Consider the following 18,380-nt stretch of genomic DNA (forward strand, 5'->3'; position numbering starts at 1 on the left):
CAACGTATCGTTACTCTATTGTAGATTGATCCGTTGTACAAGATTCACGACTACTACTACTGCTACTCCTACAACCCCAGATAGCCAAATCTGTTCGAACAAATAATGCCAAATACTTGCTACAAATTTTGGTTTCAGAAATGGTACAAATTTGCATCAAAATTTGTTTTATCAAATGTTGTCGACAAACTGCTAGCAAATACGTATCAAAACATGCGTACACAATTGACGCCAAATTGATACCAAATATCGAGCAAAGCTTAGTAGTACCTGATAACAAATTGGCACCAAATTGCTGTAAAAGTTTGTTGACTAAACCTAACGCCAAATTGATGCCAAATATTGAGCAAATTTTGGTAACAAAACTTAAGGGTCGGCAGGAGACCCAGGCAAACTCAGGTACACTCAGGTGCACTTTATGCACTAAGTGCACGTTAAACTGCACTTTAACTCCTATTTTATTTATTATAAATTTTTAAGAGCAAAAATGCAAAATCGGGCTCTTTACCTCCCTGCATTATTATATAAAGAGTATATAAAAAAAAATTCACGAATCTATGTAACTTATTTTATGAGAAATATGGATATTACGAATTACGGATTCGTAATATCCAGATTTCTCATAAAATAAGTTACATAGATTCGTGAATTTTTTTTTATATACTCTTTATATAATAATGCAGGGAGGTAAAGAGCCCGATTTTGCATTTTTGCTCTTAAAAATTTATAATAAATAAAATACGGACTCGCAGCGAGTCGCAGCTAAGCCAACCCGACAGAGGTCTCCACCGTGTCTCCTGCCGACCCTTAAGAACAAATTGACGCCAAATACCAAGCGATGTTTAGGGCGTTTCATTCAGATGGCGCGACACGTAAGTCGCCACTTTCAACGCGCCCCCACCTCCTTCCTCGCTCTTGTTCAGTGTCATGGCCGCTCTTGCTGCGTTTCTTCGGACGAGACGAGTACGTTTTCCTTCTTTCGTAACTGATTGAGCTAAGCGGCACGTATTCTGGAGACCAACCGAGCGAGATTCGACTTCCCAAGGAGAGCTCACCGCCAGGAAAAGGAGAGCTTGTGAGGGAGGATTGAGGCGAGGAGTCCGGTCCAGCGAGCAGGGCCCTTCCGATATTCTCATTTGGGACGCCATATTGGAAGATCGACATTGATCGTGGTAGTACAAGGGGCTCTGCAAGGTTAATTCTCGTCTTAAGATCTGGAATTGCTCTCATTCTTGTGGCTCTGGTTTATATTCTAGCCCTAGAATTGATCTCGTAGACAAAAGCAGAGGCCCCCCTCTCTTTTCTTTTCTTTTTTTTCTTTTCTTTTCTTACTTTGATTTCAATCAGTAATCCAGACTCCTTAATTCCGCCCTGTAAGATCTGGTTAATTCTCGTCTTGAGATCTTGGAATTGCTCTCATTCTTGTGGGTCTGGTTTATATTCTAGCCCTAATGTAATTTTAATATATGCATTACAATTTTACACTGTCAAATAATAAATAATATCGTTTGATAATAATAACAACAGTATAGATAATAGTAACAATTTTATTACTTGACTTATTTCATTCTATTTTTGACAACTCGTATATACATTAATTGTGGCTAAGGTCTATACTATGTCATAGTGTAGATCTTAGCTACATTTCTGGCAAGTCAGTCCAAAGTATGCGGCTTTGTTCTCTATCCTTTTTATCTGTAGCAATTTTATTTCTTTTTATTTTTTAATTATTTTTTATGTATTATCTCTTATGTATCAGGTTTCTGAAGAAGACTAAGTATATAAAGTCGAAACGTAAAACGTTAATTGTATTTAAAATTTGTTTAATTAAACGAGATTTTGTTTTTAAATTTAAATTGATGACCTTTTTATAACTCGAGAAAATCAGCCAGCCTTCCATCCTATAAGTTTATTTTGTACTGTTAGTTTAATTAATTTAGTTATATTTTTTTCCATTAACATTCTATTTGTTATAGTGATTGTGCAGTAGAAAATCTGAAAAAATAAATGTTTTTAAAGAGTAAAAATAGTATATATTTTGAAATCTATGTATTTTATGTAAACATAACATTTAAATTTATTTGCAGTTTATTTTAGAACATGCCAAAAAACACCGTTTCATAAGCTTTCTAAGAAAGTTAAAAGGCAGAAAGTGAATGTTGAAGTTGTAGAAGAACTCAATTCAACAGATTCTTTAATTGAATTCGATCAGTCGCATATTCAGCAAGCACATGCTTCCGTTAAAAGCCAAAGTTCCGTAATACCAGATTTTCTTCATAATCAAAAAGAATCTGAACTTTCTCATTATTCTTAACTTTTTCATCATTCTGAACTTTCTCACCATTCTGAATTTTCTAATAATTCTGATCATTTTGAGTACTCTGAACACTTTGATTTCGAAAATAACGATAATTATAGAGATATATTTAACATTAACAGACACACCGGCAACAATAACGAGGCTCATTCAGATGACAACGATGATAATTCTGAAAACTGCGAGAATAGTGATGAGAATAAAAAATATTCGAAATGTTTCGTGAAAATAAGAGTTATAAAGAAGAGTTATAAGAGTATAAAGAGTTATAGGGGAGACCGGGGCTAAAAAGTCTACGGGGTAAATACGTCTAATCAAATATCTCGGAACCTGTATATTGTGCGAACTCGCTATTAACATTGTAAACGCTGCTTATGGTACCCATGTGACCAACGGAGTTTCGGCAGGTTATCTGCCGTGTTATGGTTTTTACGAGGCCAAACGTGTTTTCGGAAGGTGAAAGTGAAATTTTCTGCGCGTGGAAATTTTGTAATATCTGCAATAATATTTGCTCTCCAAATCTCGAGGTACGTGATTATAAAGAGTAATGCATGCTGAACACGAATCCAGTGTAGTTTTTTCATTATCGTTGATGTCTAATATTTCATGGGCGATCAAACCTGAAACTTGTGTTTGGGGCTAATCAGTCTACAAGCACCCGGGGCTAATCGGGCTAATCTCATCACTGTGGCGCGTCGGGCGCACGACTTCAGCTCACGGCGATTTCAGGTTAGGTTTCCCTCGAGCGTGATTCTGTCTTCCCTTGCACGTGCGTCAGTTTGTGTAAGAGGGAAATGGTACGCACGTATCGTCGCAAAACGGGTGTTTTGGCCGACCGAAAAGATGGCGGACCGTTGTTTTCGAGATCGCTCGCGCTCACGGCACGTCGGCGAGGTACGGCGAGGCACGGCACGGCTCTGAGATCCCGCGATTTCCGTGCGAGAGTTGACATGCCGCGCGCGCGGTAGATCGTCCCGACTCCCGACCGCGGTAAATTGTCGTTGTTGGTCGTTGTGTCAGTGACAGTCGCGCGTGCGACCGCATCGTCCAGCGTTCGCCGCATCGTCTCGGCGTCATTGTCGCCGCCGTTGTAGTGGTGGTGGTGTCGGTGGTGGTCATCGTCGTCGTCGTCGTCGTCGTCGTCGTCGTCGTCGTCGTGGTCGTGGCCGTTGTCGTCGTGGTGGTCGTGGCCGTCGTCGTCGTGGTGGTCGTGGCCGTCGTCGTCGTGGTGGTCGTGGCCGTCGTCGTCGTGGTGGTCGTGGCCGTTGTCGTCGTCGTCGTCGGCGCGTCGAGGAATCGGCACGAGGACGCCGTCGAGTTGGTAAAATGGTCGCGCTCCACCGCGAGCTTTTCTAACCCCCCTGTCGCTATTTATCGCTCCCCCGCGAGAAACGCGGCTTGGTTAGGTTGCTCGAGGGTCCGCGCTGATCCTATGGCACCGGAACGCCGTCACGCGTGTTCCCCGTGGTTGCCCGCGTTGACAATGTGACGTGCCGTTGGGGAGTTTACGATTTGGTTAACCTCTGTATTCACGTGCCTAAATTGTTTTATGGAATAGGTAAAACAATTATTTTTTAATAACGTTTCGCATAAAAATTTTAAATAAATTTTTATATTTTTCTCTTAAAAAACAATTATTAAAATGTATCCTATTATTTTTCAGGATTAGATGTACGTATATGTATTGAAAATGCAGTGTGACCGATTAGCCCCGGGGGGGGGGGGGGGACCGATTAGCCCCGGCATTTTTGAGATTTCAATTTTTCCACCGTTGTCGTTTTTGCTCTATACCGGTTAAACAAAGCGACGTAGATAAAAATTTCCTTAATAAATTTTGTAGCTAAAGGTTCACTCTTTACAGTGGTATACCACATTTAACTAAAATTATTTATTTTGTTGATAAAAATCGGCACCGAAAAAAACCAGACTGTTTAGCCCCGGTCTCCCCTACTCTTATAGTCTTAAAGAAGAGTTATAAGAGTATAAAGAATATGTAATATTATGTAATAAAATGTTTCATTCTACTTGCCGTTTGAATCTGATTAAGGCAAAATTGTAATATTAGTTTGAAATAGAAACAATTTAAAACAATTTAAAATACAAGGGAAATGCTTTAGTTTTATAACTATTATATTCTTGCAATATTAAAAATTTTACATATTCTTTCTTTGATTAAAATATTTCTCAAAATAATCTTGGAACTGTTGATGAAATATCGTGTATTTTTTTATCTGTAAAAGTTTAAAGTTTTGTTTGAATAGTTTAAAAGTTTTGTTTAAACGGTTTAAAAGTTTTGTTTGAACAGTTTTTTTCTGCTGTATATTAATTTCTATTACATCAAACACTACAAAATTCACTTCGGTTGCTTGCACCTAAATGATGTATATTATTCTTTTGTTATTTCTTTCTGACAACAGTACTGCATTATTCCATCGTAATCGACGAACTACGCACATTGTGAACATTTGTTTATTTCAATTTTGCATTCTTGCAAATAATAAATCGTGTTTCAAGTTTGAACTAGTTGTTTAAATATGCACGGTAGTTATTATTGTATGATTAAAGAAAGGAAAGTTAGTAGTATTAGGTTTATAAAAATATTGTTTTAGATGCATTTTCATAGAAATTATACTCGTGTTTTCAGTAAGATTCTATGAATCCTTCTTATACCGGCCAATGCATTATCTGCGCACGGAGTATGTGTTCCAGGCATTATATAAGATTCTCGAGTGTTTACAAATATTGTATGTGCTGTTGACAAAGTTAAATGTTTGCATATGTCAGTAAATTCACATTGTATAACATTTACTGTAATTAATATATAATTAATTACTTTATTGCCACCGTTAGATTTTATAAATGTCTTATAATGTTTTATAAATATAAAGATTTCTTTTAACATATGTAACATATGTATAAAATAATTTATTGTAAATCAATAACAAATTATATGCTTTTTTATAATTTAATGCTTTTAATTTTTCCTAAAAAAAAAAAAATATTAGTATTTATTAATGGCTACGTAACAAGGCTTGCTGCAATTTGGCGTCAAGCTGTGTCATCAAGATTTGCTCGGTATTTGGTGTCAATTTGGCGTCAAGTTCTTTCGTCAAGGTTTGCTCGCAATTTGGCACAAATTTGCTGTCGAGCTTTTGTTGGCAAGCCTTGTTCACAATATGGCGCAAATTTGCCGTTGAACTTTTGCTGCCCTGTTTTGCTCGATATTTGGCGTCAATTTGGTGTCAAGTCATGTACACAAGCTTTGCTAGCAAAACACAAGCGTATTGCAGACACAGATCGCACCGAATTTGTCGACAAGTTTTGCGCGTATTTGGTGTCAATTTGGTTACAATTTGCTGACAAATTGTTTACTGGGACCCTACGTTTACGCAATTGTAGAATAGCCTTAAGTGTATATACAAATAATAATATATTTTTTACATTTAATTTAATAATTATATTTTGAAATAAATAAGATATAAGGGCCAAAATATATAACATGACGTAGCCATATACGACAGTTGTAGTCGTAGACGTAAGTAATGCACATTCTGACGTTAGAATACGTCAAAGCTTGTGTATTATTAGTGTCTACGACTATGTCTGTTGTATATATTTACGCCATGTTATGTGTTTTGGCTCTAAGGCTGGGGTCCCATGGAGCGGATTACGCGGAAGCGGAACGAGCGTATCACCAATCACGGCATCATTCTGATAGAACCCTTTCAAAGATTCCGTCGAAACGGTCCCGTGATTGGTGATACGCTCGTTCCGCTTCCGCGTAATCCGCTCCATGGGACCCCAGCCTAAGACTCTGAAAACTTAAACAACTTATATGGGCAATAATGGGCACGCGGGTGCTCGATGCGCAGATATAATGAAAAAAATATAATAACACATGTATTAATTATTATACTTTTTGAATGTAATAGGTCTGTTTTCTATTACTGCACTGCTGAAGTAGTGTACATTGGTGCAGTAAGTTAGAGTGAAACAAAATATACTTGTCCCACTCTAACTTATTGCACCAGTGCCCAGGTAGAACAGCAAGTCACAATAAAGTCAAAATGATGTCAAAATGACTGCAAAATGACGATTTTTGGTCATTTTACCATCATTTTACCATCATTTTGACGTCATTTTGATTTTATTGTGACTTTCTGTTCTCCCTGGGTGTGCACTACTTCAGCAGTTTAGCAATAGAAAACAGACCTAATATATTTGTGCACCAAGTATTACGCGTGACTTTCATTGCCTATTCCCCTTTATTGAATAATATTTTTATTTTGTTACAGACATGGCGAGATCATAAGTCAAAGGTATCAGAAAAGGTGCAAAAAATGAGAAAAGGAAGGGCAGCCACTGGAAATAATCCAGTTAATATTATTTTGACAGATTTAGATAAAAGAATTTTGGGCATAATTGGTCATGATTATGTCCAAGGCTTGCAAAATGTACCGGATAGTTTCCCAGAAGAACATAATGTAAGTAAAAAATTAATTTTTTTTTTAGAATAATTAGGCCTGTTCTTTTCAGCTGAACTTGTTGCACGGTTTATCTTTCTTCCTTTTCTTTTTATGTTGGAGAGAAAAAGAAAAAAGATGAACCATGCAACAAATTCAACTGAAAAGAACAGGCCTATTTTGTATACACGCATCCACATGTATCCATCATGTTTATATAAAACAACATATTTATATCTTACACTTGTAGAATGCTATTCAGGAATTATCCTCCGGAAACGCGACATTATTAAATGATGTCCCAGCTCCTATTATTATTCCCGTACTACAACATGAGACAGATGGTACATTTCTTTTATATTTTTGCATGAAGTTGGATATCAATATAGAAAATAGATGTATTGTTTATATCAAATTTTTTTCTTTGTATAATTTAAAAAAAATAAAAAAAATGTACAAATTGTTATTTTTTAGCTGATTTAACTGGAAATAAATATAGAAATACAGATATACAATTTGAAATTGAAAATTATGATGAAAATGAAACACAAAATGAAACACAAGATGTAGCACAAGATGTAACACAAGATGTAACACAAGATGCTTCATCAATACCAGGTACTGTATGTTAGCATAATATTAAAATATGTAGAAATGTCATTATGATGAAATTCAACTGAATTATATGTATATGCTGAATATTATTAATCTTTTATCATATTTTTAGAAAATACAAGACAAAGAAGGAAACGTACAAGATGTAAGTATTTTGCATTGCAATTCTGAATAAAGAAATTCTGTATGTTTTTTATTTTAAATTAAATACTGTTATTTCCTAAATTATAGATGCAAGTACAGAACGTTTAAGCGTGCAATTAGCTGATGCACGAGAATCATTTCAAACAATAGCAGACAAACATGCTGAAGCAATGACAGTTGGTTTTTTGGAAATTTATGCAGAACACATTTCAATTCTATTTAATGTAAATAATTTTTTGTCTTTATAGATATTAGCAGAAGCTATGAAACTACAAGCGGAGGCTACTGTCCAACTTAGTCATGCTGTAGAAAAGATGGCAAAGAATGAGGAACGCCAAACAAAATTATTAGAATTGATTTATAAAATGTTCAATGAAAAAAATACATAGCTTTTATTTTATCTGAAAATCATCGTATATACACAGTTTCACTTTTTATTCCTTTAATCCTACATATTTTCCTCATTATCCCACGCACAATAATAATTAGGAAACCGCTTTCGCATGATTTGTTTCTGTATTCGTTGCGCTACAGCTCCAGGTGGTCTACGAAGCACTACGTCTTGTATTTCTGCTACATTGTCTCTCTCATCAGGTTCTGCCTGTTCATTTTGTACAATTTCTTCTATTTCATCAAATGGCAGCCGATAATATAAACGCATGTTATGCAGAACTGCGCACGTATTTACAATCTGTCCTGCTACTTCTGGAGCATACATCAGAACACGTTGATACGACAGACATCTCCACGTTCCCTTTAAAACTCCAAAAAATCTCTCGACAATACTCCTTGCTTTGCATAACTGTTCATTATAATGAAATTGTCGACTCTGTTGTGGGTAATGTGGCAGTGGTGTCATAAGCCAAGGTTCTAAGGGGTACCCAGCATCACCTATATATATGCAGAAAAAGAATTTTAAAAAGAAGGTTACATAATGTAACATAGTACTTGTAAAATTAAGAAAAAACAGTAATTATAACATAAAATCCTAAAATTCCAATAATTTCAAAAATTAATTATTACATTAAACGTAGTAGAACAAAAGCATGATACACTGAATATAAAAGTTGTTATGTAATATTTGTTTGTGTTTATATATTTGAGTTGTTTTAGCTTTTAATAAGCTGTGTATGTTTTTCCCTTTTTTCAAATTTTGATTATATATCATGAAAATTTATAATACTGTTGATAGAATTCACAAACTGTAAAACAATTTCTAACAGACATAATATGTATAAATGACGCATAAAGACATTTATATTTAGTGTACTGTACTATTGCTTTATCTTATCAAGTAACAACAACAATGATTCATAACTTTGAAAAGTTATAGGTTTTAGGAAATATGTTGTCTACAAATATACAGAGTGTTTCTTAAAAACCGCCCACTTACTACATGGCACTGTTTCTTTTCAAAAATTAAGTCGAAAAGTTCTGTACCATTTTTTTTTGTATAATGTTCAATAATTACTACTTTATTAAGCATTACAGAATAAAATAGCTCAGGACTTTTTGACTTAATTTTTGAAAAGAAACAGTGCCATTTAGTAAGTGGCGGTCTTTAAGAAACATCCTGTATATTATACTGCACAATAAATTATAAAAAAAAAGAATTATTCTGTATACCTCAAGACTTACCAATCAAATAAGTTCTTCTTTCACCATGGTTGTAAGAATATTCCATGACATTTCTTATTGCAGAAGCACCCCATATGTAGGCATCGTTTCTCGCTCCCGGATATCGTGCATTAATATTGAGTATTTTTAAATCTGGATCGACTATCTGTAAAAATGTTATATGTAATTACATATTGCTATTATTAATACATATTTTGTATAATCAGTTGTAAAAAAATGACACATTTTGTTTTAATGAGTTATGGAATAAACAAAAATCACATACGATCGACCTTATAAATTTTACCTATCGTGATACTCATAAAAGCAAAACATTCCAGTCGACATGGAGCATCAGTTACACTAAATCTGTATTATATAATTTCGCATTCAACAATGTAAAATGTATTATAATATAACATAGGGTGACGGCTGGTCTGGTGGGTAGAGCGCCAGATTCGTAATCCGGAGAACCGGGTTCGAATCCCGCTAGGCCACTGAGAATTTCTCAGTGAAAACGCCGTCCCCCCATCTAGCGGAGAGAGGTATCCCTAGGTGGAAAACTGGGCTCCGTCTTTCGGAAGAGACGTTAAACCGTTGGTCCAAAGGAAATGATAATAGTAGGGAAAATGATAATAGTAGGGAAAAGAATTGGATAGGGTTGGGTACGTCCCTTGAAAAACGCCTCTCCCCTCTTGAATTGGATAGAATAGGATAGGGTTGGGTACGTCCCTTGAAAAACGCCTCTCCTCCCTTGAATTGGATAAAATTGGATAGGGTTGGGTACGTCCCTTTAAAAAAAAAAACGCCCTTTAAAACCCCTTGGGGTATATAAAGTATATATCTTTATCCTTTTTTTTTTAATATAACAATATGTGTTACATTACATTTTTACATTGTTGAGTGCAAAATTATTATTAACTATAATTAATTATAATTAAATTAAGAAAGATGTGATGTAACTGATGCTCTGTGTCGACTGGGATGTCATAATCTTTTAGTAATTTATTATATACATATAATATCATATACAATATTATATGTACATTGTTAATGTATTTTAAATAGTTTAAAAATAAAAAATTAAGACATAAAATATAAAACATTTCAGTTATAAAACTTACTGCTTGAACATTTAAAGAATGATTTCCATGGTGGTTTACATAAGCCTCCTCATGTATTTGCGGTGCAAGAATATTAATATGGGTGCAATCTATAGCACCAATAGCACCTGGAAATGGTTGCGGAGCTTGTGCAAATTTATTTCTTGTGAATGTTTTTTCTTCTGCCGTTATAGAGAAGCTTATTCATCGACGCAAGAAATGTATATTCATTAACAGCGCAACTTTTCTTATGCAACGGCTAGCGCACGGTTGCCCTGCTGAAAATGACCGATTGAATCCGATTGGTTCCGCATTAAATTTGGTGAAATTGAATCGGAATGAATGCGTTTTCAATCCGGTTAATCGGATGCCCGATTGGAAGTGAATCGGTTTTAATAACAAATCAATCGGAATCGTTTTTAATTCGGCATTTCCGGATTGATCTGAATCCGCCGTTATCGGTTTTAATCGTATTAATGCCAATTCATTTTAATCGGGTGAATAAATAAGACCACACGAATCGTATTGAATCCGCATCAATCGTAAAATTTTAATACAACACCGGAATCGGATTTAATGCGATATTTCCGGATTCATCTGAATCCGACTCAATCGGTTTTAATCGTATCTGCGCTTAATCCATTTAAATCGGGTAATTAAAGTAGCTATGTGAATCGGATTAAATCCGCTTTAATCATTAAAATTGTATATAACACGTAATTTTTACGTAATAGAGTTCTTACTACAGGATTTCTTTTTGGTAAAGTTATGAGTTCTATATTTGCAAAACTGTAAAATGTTTTCATTTAAATAAATACTGCACATTGTAATAAATTTGTAGTACAAAGAATGGAATTATAATAAAGTAGTAAATAATCCTGTTTATACATATATCCGGAATTCACGGATTCTATCAGTTTGAATCGGTCAGTCAATCCGTATAAATCATTATAATTTCGTGATTTCGGGGTTCACGAAATCATAACGATTTAAACGATTGACTAAGACCAATTCAAACCGATAGAAAACGAGTGAAATTACATCCTTGAGTACGAATCCGTTTCAATCGTTTCCAATCGGTATAATCGTTATGAAATCATGACAATTCAAACCGATAGGAACCGATTGAAATTACATCGTTAATTGATTACGAATCCGTTTCAATCGGTTTCGATCGGTGTAATCGTTACGAAATCATAACGATTCAAACCGATAGGAACCGATTAAAATTACATCGTTGAATACCAATCCGTTTCAATCGTTTTCAGTCGGTGTAATCGTTATAAATCCGTGATTTCCGGATCAAGAATCCAGATTCATGCGGATTCAAAATTTTTAATCGGATTCAATCGGTCATTTTTAGCAGGGTGGCTTACAACCAATTCACATTGATTACCAGCCGGTCTTTGGTAACTACCATTAGCAAAAAAGCCAAACGCTACCAATACTTGTACTTCTACAGACAAGCCGGTTATACGCTGTTTCTGCAAATAAGGTCTTAGAACAGTGACAATGTCCATGACCACTTCTTTATTTACTCTAAATTGCGAGATGAATTCATTGTTAGAGAGCTCAAATGGATTTGGGGCATCGCGTAGTAATCTTCTCTCTAATCTTCTTTCTATCACTCTTACTCTCTCTTGGAGAAAAAGTATATTTATTGCTAAAAATTCTTCAGCCATTTTACCTTAAAAATTAAAATAATAAATTTTAAAGGAATTTTTATTAAAAAGATATATCTGCTTTACAAGAAAAACTCTATTTTTAATCAACAACATTTGGCAATGTCGTGACAATTCGACCATTGGTTTTGGTTAAAAATAGAGTTTTTCTTGTTAATCACTTATTGGCGGAACAAACATATACTTTTCTGTATATCTGCTTTACATTAAATATAAAATTTATACATACGTGGACTGACGTGCACGCCTCGGGATAAAATAAAAATATTCCAAGCGCGCGTTTTCCTCGTCGCGCTTGTCTCGCGCAAAGAAACGGGAAGAGCACGGGATTCGTGTTACGAAACACGAGAAATCGTAGTGTTTCACGATTTATCTGGTCCGAGGTTGAAATGGAACACCTATATATATATATATATATATATATATGTATATATTCTACATAACATAACATAACCTTAAATCTATCACCTTACAAATTTTAATAAATATGAAATTTATATTCTAACCTTCTAACCGTCTACGTTGCTAATTACAGCCTAGTTTGTCGTTATCATGTCGTTATAGCTTATCGAGGGGTCCTATACCCCTCGATATCATAACGACAAAATTCGGTACTTTATCGATACTTTTAACGACATTTATCGTTACGCTGAATCACAGAATACTATTTTTCGTTATAGTGTCGTTACATCTGCGTAACGATATCCCTAGCTAGTGAAATCGTCGTTAGGAAGTTACAGAATAGAGGCCTTCTGAGCCCTTAAGGGTCGGCAGGAGACACGGTGGAGACCTCTGTCGGGTTGGGTTAGCTCCGAGTCCGTATTTTATTTATTATAAATTTTTAAGAGCCAAAATGGAAAACCGGCTCTGTACCGGGTTGCTGCTGATCTTACTGATTAAATCGAGCATAATTTTAATGAGATCCGTTAATTAATTTGGCTAAAATTTGGGAAAAACGAATCCGTAACACAGTATAAGTAAGAGAACAGTAGGTTCACTCCGTGTCAAAGCCTTTGTTCTTCGTGGCAAACGTCCGCCATGATGTTGATTGTGCGAGCGTGTTTTATTTGAACCGCTTACTAGAAACCGCTTGATAATTATATAAGAAATGAAAAAAATATAAGAAATATTATATTAATTAAATATTTGAAGCAAAAATGTCACAACACATTTTATTCACGTTTTAAGTAAATAATACACATTTTTTACATCTGTGACATGTAATATGAAAGGTAGGGTACCCTGTGACATGTAATGTGAAAGGTAGGGTACCCTGTGACACGTAGTCTATTAACTCTTTTCTCTACAAAAAGGAAAAACCAAGATTGTGCTAGAGAACCAATTTATCAATAATCGTGTCATATTTGTTTCATCAGATGACCTAAGAAATTGAAAACTGAAAACAAAGTCCTATAACCTCACTTTTTGTCGTAACCTATCAGAGATCAACGAATATTGCCTCACAGCGACTCGATTACATGTGATCTGTAACTAAAGGGTGAAAAAAAGAGAAAATGAAAGTGTGGATATGATTATCGATAGAAATTATTTCATTTTATAGGAAAATTTAGGCACTAACATTTACTATTCCGCGATCGAAACACACTACGGAAACTCGCGCTGTCACGTAGGTAGGTTAGGTAGTTCTGTAAGCATGGCACAGAGGACCCCATCAACCTGCGTCACATTGGACCCCACTGAACATCGATATTATTTATCGTAAATATTTCAGATACAGAACAATTAAACGTTTTTGTGCGCACGTTGGTATTGAACCTAGATCCCGACGAACGTCTTATGAATTTTTTTTTAACTGTAGAATCCCTAGAAATCCATCCCTGTTAACCATCTCCGATAGAAAACGATTAAAAACGGCTATATCTGTATCGTTTTTAAATCGTATCTTATAGGTTCTATCGTTGCATATTTAGAAGACAGATAAAACATTAATCGAATCGAATCGGTTTCTATCGTTTTAGATCCGAATAAGGAAATAACTATACAAATTTTATAGTTATAAATCGTTTTCTATATGTACAATTATTGCCCGTCTGAATCAATCGTATATACACAATATAGTATATATCGTTATTTATGGTAATAATTTTGCCGTATGCATTAATACGGATATATAAAAATAAAATGATAGACATCTCATCGATATTTATATGACTTAACTGAACCAACACATCTATCGTTTCTTATCAGGATTTTCTGACATACAACTTGTGACGTGACATTTGTCGCGTCCTCCACCCAGACGGTAGCTCGGCCGAGGGGAAGATCGGGGATGGCGCCTCGACCCGAGTCGAGGGAGGGCAATCTGCGATAACTAATCTTTTAGTTAAGTTCCGTAGGAAAAACCGGTGGTGCCGGGGAACGAGATCAACGAAAATATGTAACGACGAAAGTCGCGACGAGGGAAGGACGGGCGCAGGGAGGACGCGCGGCGGAGTGGTCGGCCGACGGGCGGGCTACCGGGATCTGCCGCGAAGGAAGCGCCGAAAACGCCTCGCACAGCACGATACGGCCCCGCCGCAGCAGAACTACGGGCGTGCCACCGCGACTGCAGCGCGGGTGGACGACCCAAGCACACCCCGACGGCGACGAGAGGGCCGAGCGGCGCCGCCACGGCCTGGCCAGCCGGGCGGGAAACTGCGAGGGGCCCACGCACGCACGCCGCAGCTACTCGAACGGCCCGCGGAAAGTAGCGGAAGTCGTCGGTAGCGTCGCGAGCAGGGCGACACACACACACGGCGGGGCGGAAGGACCGCGAGCGTGAGGGCGCGCGGGGGCCCAACGTAGTTCCGCCGAGCCGACCGCTCCACACTGTCGAATCAGCCGTTGACGAGGAGCCATCCCAGGACGAGCGCCCCGACGCCGCCGAGCCGCAGCGAGCAGCAATTGTGTAAGATCTCCACTCCGGTGCCACCACGTAATTAAGGGCTCGATCTCGGTCGCGACCTGGCGCCAGTAAATGTCAATACCGATTCGATTACCGTGTGAATCGGCCTGATTAACTGTTGCCTGTAGATACCGGCTCCCGTTGCGTGGGCGCCGGTCAGCTGATCGCGGCTATAGCCGGAACCGCGGGCGCGTGGCCGGCCGAGATCGTCGCCAGAGAACTTGTTAAGAGCCCTCCTCGAAGGCTCGCGTGATCGACAGTCAATTCGCGGTCGGTGTATTGTGTATTTCGTGAATCGTGAGCAGGGACGTGCCGCGGGCGGCGCGTTCCGGCCGATACGGCGTGTAGTGTTGCGTATTTGTGAGTACCGGTGCTCCTCGTGCGCGGAGGAATGCCGCACGTTTCGGGAGATATTGCGTCGGGCATTGTGCGTTGCACCGCGGGCTTCGCGGAAGTTTTGCGTCACGCGTGTGGGCCAGTGCCGTCGCGTTAGCTCCCGAAGGAATTTCGCGAGCGTATCGGATAGCGTTGCGTGTTTGTGAGTTCGCGTCTCGGGCCTTCTGCCGTACGTGTGAGAACCGTTGTATGTTTGGAATCTGGGGATTGTGGCCGGCGAATTGACGATATCGCGGAGCCGCGTTTATACGAGTCGGGATTGTCAGCTCGCTTAAGAGATCCGCGGACCCGGGTGCCGCGTGTCCGGACGAGTACCGGCGTGCTCGTTCGCGAGGAGAGTCTCGCGGGCGTGGATACCACGCGCCCCGTGCGTGCTTCGACCGCCGGCTCGACCGCCGCATCGTTACCTGCCATCCGGGCGATATCTGGCCTGAGATTCCCGATATGATTTGCCTGTTTCGTTGTGAAATATATTTACTGTTTATTATTGCAATTTATTTTGTGTGTTGATTGCGTTACGTCCCCTCTCCACCGTCACCCTCGTATCACGGAACTGCGCCCTGAGCTCGCGCCGAGGTCGTAAGAACGAACATTATCGAGACGTGGTGCGTCTATAATCGCACCTGGCGCCCAACCAAGAGGTATCGATAAAGATCCCGGATACGGAAGTTACGGTAAGAAATTTGACACTGTTGTCCTCCTCGGGCTATCGTCTGGTCATTAGACGGTTAATTTGCAGCCGCGCCCCTTCGGCCGGCGAGACCGAGGGAAATCGGGTTGCAAACTTATCATCTTTTTTACGGCAGCAAATCGGTTCGTTTTCTATCGTATATCAATGATATAAATTGAATCCGCATCAACCAAATCGGCGATTAGTTCGCGACAATGCCGCTAGGCCGCGCATGATGGAAAGCGCTTCTCGTATTTAAAATACATCCAGTTATAATATATAAGCAGACCCCCTGCGAGGCGAAAAGCAGAGAAATCCAGTATCGTAACTGGCAGTAACTGGAGGGATCTCTTCCTATAAGGACCTCCTGGCGGTAGCCGCCCCGGACACCAAACACCGAGCCCAGCGGCCTCCGACTCCTGGCGCTAGTTGCCCCGTTCCCGGCATTCTTCAAAACGATAAAAACCGATTGAAAGAAATGAATCGGTTATGAATCTGTTTCCTTAATTCACGATTCGTAACGATTTAAATGGATTGACTAAAACCGATTCAAACGATTCATTAACCATATTATATAAAAACGATAGAAACTGATGTGCAGTTGAAAAGACATTTACGATAGGATCCCAAGTATTTTGTAACGTGAATTTCTGATGGAGTATCGTAAATAAACGATTCACTAACCATATTAAAAACGATAAGAAATTTTTTATCGTTTTCTATCGTTGGCGGTTATCAGGGATATTATACATATCAAAAAGTTATGACAAGTAAAAATTTACTTTGCAAGGCTCCAATTACATATCTGCCTTTAACTAAAGTATACTATATGCTTATTTCGGCATAATTTTTTGATGGAAGTTATTGATAAAACAGTTTCTCGTGCAGCATAGAATACATGTTACGTTCATCTAGTTACTTTACAAGTTATTATCTAGTTACCTAGTTATTTTACAAGTTTGTTCATTTTGCGTTCTCGCACGTTTTCGGGTGTCACCGCCATGTCACAGTTAGCAATCTTTCCTTTCCGTTTCCGGCATGCATCGCGCGTTCGTTTCCGTTAGTCAAAAAGCTCTGCTCGAGAAGCGCACACGAAAGCGAGTTACAATAAACCAGTTCGTCTCAATACATCAGTACGCTTAATTATTCTCTCCCTGCCTCTTTCGCCTCCTATCACAGCCTCAACAGTCACCCTAGCCGCTCTGTGATATTCGTGTGTAGGAGAGGGCTGCGGGAGAGACATCGCGAGTCGCGCGGCCGTTGTGCGGGTTAGCCATATTAGTGAGCGTTGTTGCCGTCGTGATTGTGCGGACGCACGAGAAAAGTAGTCATGGGTGAAGAGATCTCGGTGCGAAATGTCACAAAATTTGAAATCAGGCCTGGAAATTCCAGCTGAAACAAGTATTTGTGGCGTCGGGAATACTCGATGTGGTCGACGGAACGAGAGTCATGCCACAAGAACGTGACTCGGTGACTGCAAAAACGTGGATGAAGGACAATGCAAAACCCATGTTCTTAATGTCGTCGTCAATCGAATATGGACAGCTCGAGAGTCTACTGATCTGTACAACCGCGAAGGAAATGTGGGATAAATTGAGTCGAGTCCACGAACAAAAGAGTGCGTCGAATAAAATATTTCTTCTACAAAAATTCCACGAGTACAAAATGGCCGCGAGTGACTCGGTCGTGCAGCATATATCGAAAGTCCAAAACATGGCCGCACAGCTAACAGACATTGGCGAGACCGTAACCATGCAACAATTATTGCAAAAGTTCTCGCGAGTTTAGTGTCGAAATATAGCCTATACACGAAACAGACTATAGAGAATCTTCAAAAGCTACTAATTAAAGAAGAGGCGCGGATGAGCATAGACAGTGATTCGGCGAGTGCGTTGGCGGTCCTGCGACATGGCGGGGCATCACAGAACTCCGAGAAGGACGAGAAGAAGACTCGCCGCTTAAAGAAGTATGTCGAGTGCTACTGATAAAGGACATTACGCCCGTGAGTGCCACAACAAGAAACGCGACAACAGTGATCAGGAAGATAGTCGGTCCAACGACTGCGCGTTCATGGTGGAAACTTGTGGTCCCGGAAACAGAAGCAAATACAAAGTGCCATCTGCCGAACTCTGTAAGCAACTGCTGAGTGCCGAGCAAAACAAGGTGTGGCTTACCGACAGTGGGGCCTCTAAACATATGACTTATAGACGCGAGTGGTTTACCGAATACAAAGTACGTAACAAGGGTGACACTGTATCGCTAGGAGACAATAGACAATGTGCGATAGTTGGTGAAGGTGCAATAGACATAGAGAAGTTAGTCGACGGACAGTGGCGAAAGGGGCGCATTGAAAATGTACTTCATGTGCCTGAATTAAAGAAAAATCTGTTCTCAGTAGGGGCATGCACAACAAAAGGATTCTCAGTGAATTTCTGCGACAGACAAGCAACAATTTTGCGTCAAGGAGA

The 18,380-nt window shown here is 38.8% G+C and overlaps 2 protein-coding genes, 1 long non-coding RNA gene and 1 pseudogene across 3 annotated transcripts; 2 read left to right on the forward strand and 2 right to left on the reverse strand.

The window, feature by feature from the left end:
* Window positions 1-1,529: 1,529 nt before the first annotated feature.
* Window positions 1,530-2,580, reverse strand: LOC139783741 (uncharacterized). Its single transcript, XR_011721365.1, has 2 exons — window positions 1,865-2,580; window positions 1,530-1,695 (listed from the first exon to the last, which is right to left on the reverse strand). It is a non-coding gene; the product is annotated as an uncharacterized lncRNA (long non-coding RNA).
* Window positions 2,581-3,320: 740 nt separating this feature from the next.
* LOC139783739 (uncharacterized) lies at window positions 3,321-7,955 on the forward strand. Its single transcript, XM_071722889.1, has 7 exons — window positions 3,321-3,638; window positions 6,613-6,801; window positions 7,031-7,124; window positions 7,255-7,398; window positions 7,508-7,540; window positions 7,627-7,715; window positions 7,788-7,955. Exons 2-7 carry the CDS (start codon window positions 6,658-6,660, stop codon window positions 7,926-7,928), a joined length of 645 nt encoding a protein of 214 aa, XP_071578990.1. The 5' UTR covers window positions 3,321-3,638; window positions 6,613-6,657; the 3' UTR covers window positions 7,929-7,955.
* A 32-nt stretch (window positions 7,956-7,987) lies between these two features.
* Window positions 7,988-12,738, reverse strand: LOC139783740 (putative nuclease HARBI1; annotated as a pseudogene).
* A 4,623-nt stretch (window positions 12,739-17,361) lies between these two features.
* On the forward strand, window positions 17,362-17,700 carry LOC139783745 (uncharacterized). The gene has a single exon (XM_071722893.1). The coding sequence runs from the start codon at window positions 17,362-17,364 to the stop codon at window positions 17,698-17,700; it is 339 nt and encodes a 112-aa protein (XP_071578994.1).
* Window positions 17,701-18,380: the final 680 nt, after the last annotated feature.

The sequence above is a fragment of the Temnothorax nylanderi genome, unplaced genomic scaffold, assembly GCF_030848795.1.
Source record: "Temnothorax nylanderi isolate EJ_2023f unplaced genomic scaffold, tnyl_v1.0 TNYL_tig0537_pilon, whole genome shotgun sequence".
NCBI classification, from domain to species: Eukaryota; Metazoa; Arthropoda; class Insecta; order Hymenoptera; family Formicidae; genus Temnothorax; species Temnothorax nylanderi.